Source organism: Opisthorchis viverrini (assembly GCF_000715545.1).
Source record: "Opisthorchis viverrini unplaced genomic scaffold opera_v5_157, whole genome shotgun sequence".
NCBI lineage: Eukaryota > Metazoa > Platyhelminthes > Trematoda > Opisthorchiida > Opisthorchiidae > Opisthorchis > Opisthorchis viverrini.
Window position 1 is genome coordinate 568,376 of NW_008751813.1, and position 6,887 is coordinate 575,262.

Sequence of the window (6,887 nt, forward strand, 5' to 3'; positions counted from 1 at the left end):
GTAGTACTTTTTCTGGATTAAATGTACTACTGTTTTACTCAAACAAACTAATCCATTTTTTAATGTTAATCAAGCTGAATCAAGCTGAATAAAAAAGTAAAGATATCCTACAACATTTCCTTAAATATACCAATTATCTATCGATTTTATGCGCCCCACTGCATCGTTTCTGGCACTACTAACTCTTGAACTTTGATAAAAGCGACATATGAGTGCACATTTTATGTGCGTTTTCTCACCCCTATTTAGGCATTTTTGAAATCCGTCAGGTAACTGGTAAGTATTTTGCGGCTTTATCTATTTAATGTCAGCTAATGCAGAAAACTCGCCACAAGCTCGATTGACACCATTATCCTTCAGTCTATCATAAGCCGTAAAAACAATTTAGCCAAGGCTTAGATTTCTGGAATGTTTTATCGTTTCACCTAGAGTGCTAGAAATGCCACGCAAATATTTGGTTAATGTTTGCTATGAACCTATTTGCAGAGCACGGCCTCGGTCTGGTGGGCACTTCAAACATGCTTTAAATTTATTTATAAACGAAGTAAGTGTGTGACAGATATGTGCCACATCAGATATACTAACTCAAGCAAACTGGAAGAAATATGTTTTATGAGACCGGTGGAATAGCCTCAAACTCGCAAAATCACTCTAGTGTTCTAGGTGCATTGAACCATCCATGTGAATAAGCCGCTTTAAAAGTCCAAATATTTTACATTTTTCTGTGGTTCAATGGGTTTAGTTTTTGTGCAGTGTAACAGTCAATTTGTTGATCCTGAAAGCACGAACGTGAAATTTTATCACATTTTAATATATATTATGCCTCCCAATACATACCACGTTATTGTTCAGCATTGTTGTTCTGTCGCATGGCAGTTATGTTCCTCATTCCGGATAGCCGAAAGAGCACTTAAATAGTTGACTTTTGCGCACCTTTGTACCCATAAAATTCTACTTTGCAGAAAAGTGCACTAATTGGGAGGGGGGTAATTCGGTTTTCGCTGTAGATGTGAAAGTTCCGGAAAGCGCTCCTAGCTGACACGGCACCAATTTAACTTGCCGTCATCAACATCACAATCAAATGCATAACATTGATATTTAACGCTGATGTCTTGCTTCCATCAACGTGGAGACGCAAAAGCAGTTAAGTAAACAGCGCGAAGTTTCGTAGTATTTTGTGTCCATATAAGCAGCTTATTTGAGTTTCATACTTATATTTGCCTTCGGTGTGTCCCCGGTTTTGGGTCAAATCACGTTTTGGTAGAAGCTGATTTGATAATATTTGATCATCTTTTAAACGTAGACCCTATTGTCATACGAACGATGTAGAACCTCTGCACTTTTGATGCAAAGCATACTGAATTTCGGTGCGTCGTTCTTGCCTGATCCATGAAGTATTTGACTAAATAGTACCAGGTTCTTTAGCTCAGAATTTTACTAAGCGAGCCTTCCAATTTCACGATTTTTAGGACTCCTTGAGTTGGCAGGAGACGTTGACGGTTCTATGGACTGTTACACTGCATTATTACATTATTACACCAGTACACATTGGAGTACAATCTCAGAAGCATCGAGATCAACCAATGTCCAAAAGGGCTTTGGTATATAGATAAAATAGTTTCATCCTGACAAACCTAGCTCGTTTACAGTAAACGCACTGCTACAGTGTTTAGGCCGCGAATTTACCTGTGCCCTTCCTTGGAACCAACATCGGCTTCTAGTTTTGCTCAAGCGGTTGGAGCTGCTGTTTGATTTTGTGGGCTGCTGACACTTAAAACAATGTTTCTTGGGTTATCCGGGTTTATTAGAAAGTGCAGGTGTGCCATTAAATCTGCTATTCAATGGGTTTTTTTGAAAGATAATTTTTCGTTTAACTACAGTTATTCAGCACGCACGTAGATTAAGCAGTCCTTGGTAATTCCTTTTAAATGTCAAGTTGTCCGTTCACTTGGAACACTCAACTGTTGTACTGATCACGCAGGGTGTTCATCGCTGGTATAAATATCCGTTGAGTTCGACAACTTCTTAACCGTGACCAAATGTTCGGCTACCTCAACGAACTGTCTGCTCTCATCACCCCAGATAATGGTTATCGTTGACGAATAGTGAAATCAAAGACACCTGTCTCTACGGCAATGTTGAGGTTCCTAGCGAAAGGAAGAGGGCTTTCGCTGCGGAGGTTATTAGAAAAACATCAACTGAACAGTAACAGACTATTGAACAGGGGATCAAAACTCTCATATGCATGTTGTTTTAAAAACTGAATATCCATCTTCTCCTTCAACGCGTCTTCCTGAACTTCCAAGGATATTCGCTGACTGTTACTCAAATGCAAGCAAATAATAAAAAGAGACTCCACAAATTTCGTAATAGATGTCACATTTCAAGACACGTGAAGCGTATTCACCAGGATAAAACTCGCATGCCCCATCAACCACCGTTACACTACTGTCGCAATTATACTATTGTCGCAGTACAAAACTCGAATAACCAAAACGAATTAAAATCATATGCTGGGGGTCCAAAACGGGACCATTTAGGTTGATGCCAACATTTTCAATGAAATTTCCGTGGTGACTAGCATTATTTTTAAGCGAATTTGAGAAGCTGTCCTATTTGACCTTTTACGTGAGCGGAGTAATATATCTAAACGAAGTTTAATAAACGACACGGGGTTAAATGTTTGTTGATGGCAAACGCCACACGGAATTTCTTTACTACCACCTGGTGAAAGCACATGAAGATGCAAGCAACAAAATTTGCTCTAAAGGTGGCAGCCTTTATAAGCTGCTACTTTGTAAGGCGGATCAGGCAATGAATATTCTTGAGAGGGATCAGGTTATTGCTTGCGCACAGGTTTACGCATGTTATCTTGTCAGACGTACGTGTGTGCAGCCTATATAAGCACACCTCCCCCAAAATCAAATGTTCAGGCACCATGTTTCTGTTTAATTTAGCCATCATGGCGCTAATGATGTTTGTGCATATGGTGCCAGTCGCTTCTGCGACGTCCTGTGGTATGCGAATTCCATGTTGCTTGTTTAATTTTGCAGGTATTCAGTGTGTTTTTCAATACAATTATAAGTCATCTTTGGCCAAAGGATGCATATATTGTTGGGTAAGTGTTAAATATTACTGACTGGTAAGTTTTTCCTTTGTTTTCTTACATGAAATCCGCGTATGCTACTTTAACCTATTTCTAAATGTCTGATGCATTTAGTTAAGAGAACATCCCAAAGACTACAACTGTATTACTGAAGAGAATGCGGGCAGATTCAAAGACGGTATCTTCTGCGAGGTGGATTTTTGTAATGTAAACGCAACAATGGGTAAGTATGTCCATTATGCAAGCTCGATGCTCCGTCAATCAAACATTTACACGGCTTCAAATTTACTCGTAACAGGAGATTCGACAAAAGGAATTCGAGGTAAATGATTCAACTAATACCTATCCTAATACATTTTCTTTTCGTGTTACAGAAGTTAGTTCCGCAACTGCCATATAACTGTATGCAGGCATTAGGTGTGCCAACGGGACAGTGCGGGACGAACTTAATAACAGGGTTATTACCTATGAAGACGGGTGCAGATTTTGCAAGGTAACATTTGGGATTAACATCTTACTCATATTTAATTTACGTCAACCCATTTCGCCACTAAAGCACTAGTCTAAAATATTTCTTTTGTCCCAGTTTATCAAATACGGTGCTGGAAATGACTATGAATACAAATGTGAAAAAGGGAATTTGTGGGAAAATAAAGCTGGCGATTACTGTTGTGAGCACAAAGACTGCAACCTATCAGAGAGTTTGGGTAAGCCTCTCACACATTTGCGGTGCACCAATATTCTTCAACTGTACTAAACTCGAGATGCTTGGCGTGTTACAGCAATGAAATACCGCGTACCTCGAAGTAAGTGAGTCCATATCCATTTACTGATACATCCTGCCATCGCTTCAGACACCATGTGACAATTTTTGTTCTTTACGTGTTTCAGACCTACTGATGTCGGAAGGGAGCACTTCATGTGGACTGAATAAAGTGCAGGATGTGCGCTTGAGTGCATTTCCAAATTCACCATCCGGTCTCTTATAAAGGCATGTAAAATAATGCTCACAGCCAATATTTTCCGTATTCAACCTGTTGAAGTTTGATTTTAAAAAAGGCATAAAACACAAATATATTACTTTAACTCATAATTATGTTTGTTTCGTTTTTGCTATCACAACTTGGTATGTGGATCATAGTGTAATTCCTTCTGCTTTTCACACTTATTCATGCTTACCGAATTGCATTACGGATGTCCACCAAAGCGGAAATAAAACACGTATGTCAACTGACGGCGAAGACCTAATGAAGCAGACTACCACAAACAATACATTCAGCTAGGTTCGGTTGCAAAGTAAGGTTATCGATGACTTAGGAACTGCACCCACCAATGTGGGTCAAACCGGTTTTGTGCGGCTGAAGGGTTTTTTGTACCTTCTCATCCGTGTGTTACGTGTGGACAGCATGATTTTAAGAGTTATTGTTTTAATCTTTGTAGTCCTCGGGAAAAGCTTGTGGTCCTACAAATTTTATCAACCAAACTTGGGTAGACTTCGAGTGAAAAAATAATTCACTCAACAATGATTTATCCCCCTTCGTTGGTATACACTTCCTAATTAATGCCTAGACATCGCCACACAAGTGAGAACAATCCTCCGGTGGTCACTTATTTAATTTAGCGGATAGATGGTAAACCCGAACGAAACACAAAATTTGTATCCATCTTGCAATGTATTCCAGATAAAATTGGAATGCAAACCGTCACTTTCAGTGCAAGTAATCTTTTAAGTATCTTCAATCTATGAATACTGAGGTAAGGACACCTAACGTTAAAGTAATGCTACTGTGAAGAGCTATGGTCTCTTAAATGATATGAAGAATGACTTTAAGTTAAATGTGCGTCTGGAAACCTGAATACCATGTACTCCAGTTAATAGAAACTTTTACAACACCGCTTCCTTAATATATTGCATTTGCAACTACTATCTACTCAGGGGAAAAACTAATAGAATTTAAAGTTATTCCATGAGAGTCATAACGGAACCCATTGCACCATTCTCTATACCACGTATACGATATCTAGTTTAACAAGCTGTTGTTAATAAACTTTGAATGCTTGCCATAATTCTCCACAGCAGCTTTTACTTGACTTTTAATGTGAAATTAACAATCTAGCGTCTAAGAAAGATTTCAGTCAATGACGATAAATCATTTTCGGTCGCTGTCAAACTATAAGCCTCCGGGGGTAACGGTACACTCTCCGTTGTTGTGTTTTCTTTTGCAACTGGTAAGTCGGGAGCCTATAGATGAATCCCGAAGTAATATGTGAGATCACTCTATGCTAATGCATAGAGAGAGTTTCCCTACGGAAAAAACTCTATAGCTTCTTTGGGACATTTAAGTTGTTTTCGAAGATGGTAAGATCAGCAACTTCCTGCAAACCCCACAATGTTAAGAGAGTGCCATATCTTGCTCACAGTTTTTAATTTGAAGTAGCGAACAATTGATCCCATGATCCGCGGTCGCATTTTTCGACTAAGGTACAGCCGTTTTTGCTATCCTGAAATATTATTGTTAAATGAGTAAAAAATAGAGCAGCAAGCAAACGATTTCGTATCATTCCAGCCTTTTTTCAACCTGGATGCTTTGAGGCCTTTAAAGTTCTCATGTCGTTGCTGCACAACAGAACCATTAAAATTGCTCAGTTTTTGCGAACTGAGTGGATGGTTACACTCTCATCAAATTATGGTAAACTGCAGTTTGCAAGCAATAGTTTCATAATACTTTCCCAGTTGATCAATGCATACCAAAATCCAAAATCTTGGCACAGCGCGCATTTTGCAGCGTATCTGAGTTTAGGTAAGTTGGTTGGTTGACTGAAAAGTTAGATGTACGTAGACAACTTCTTACTTGGATAGGTAGATTTGGTAAATTGATACTATTTCACGTTTGAAATCGTTGCCCAACAGGTAGATCCGGGATACAGGAACGCAAATTCTGGCTGGAGAGAGTTATAGGAAGTTCAAAGCTTTAAGCTCTGTTTGCTATAATTCACAACCGCGTAGCAATTTAGCATGGTTGAATCCAAGTGGAACATTAAATGTATTACTCTAGTCACATCATCCATTTATGTGCACACGACGCATCTCAGGAGAGCTGCCTACTGGTTGCAAAAATAGGGCGTATTTATTTCCAAGATCCACAAAAATGTGGATAGGCACATTGCCTGTCAAAAAACTTATCATGTACATCTCTCGAAAAAAATAACCATTTATAGATTTCTGAAGACTCTCGAACGACACTAACAATTTGATACAATAACTAAATAAGGTATAACATGATACCTTGGTTACATCTGTGTGAAGCGTCAGCAAGGCATTAAGTATATCATTACATACAAATTCGGTAAAATTTTTGCTACCTACAATACAAATTCCACAACAACCATTTGCTGCTCAGCATAGTCATTGTAACGTGTAGAATCCGCATATGGTTGACGACGTAATTTGAAACATGATATTTGATCGCCAAGGTTGATGTGCCGCCGAGCATATAGCTTGCGCATGGAACAACAGGGATTTTGAAAGGTGAAGAAACGTCCTCCCTCTGAGCCATTCATCTGGATAAGGAGTCACTGACTCTCGACTCCAGTATTAAGCAAAGGGTTAAGCAAAAGGTCACAACCGAATGTAGTCAAAACACTCAAATTTGATAGGCGAGAGGAATTAATGGCAGTTCAATCAAACAAATTATTAAGCTCAAATGCGCATGTCAAACTGGAACGGATTACATTGTGCCTGTCTTCTCTTCGTAATTTTTGTTCTCCTGCGTCATCGCGG

General features: G+C 39.0%; 1 protein-coding gene across 1 annotated transcript; it reads left to right on the plus strand.

Annotated features, from left to right (window-relative positions):
* Positions 1-3,055: 3,055 nt before the first annotated feature.
* On the plus strand, positions 3,056-4,167 carry T265_07068 (hypothetical protein; the record flags this gene model as incomplete). The annotated part of the gene is made up of 6 exons (XM_009172497.1): positions 3,056-3,118; positions 3,221-3,428; positions 3,481-3,599; positions 3,693-3,813; positions 3,889-3,912; positions 3,998-4,167. Coding segments are annotated over 3 exons (216 nt in total), but the record flags the coding sequence as incomplete, so codon positions are not given.
* Positions 4,168-6,887: the final 2,720 nt, after the last annotated feature.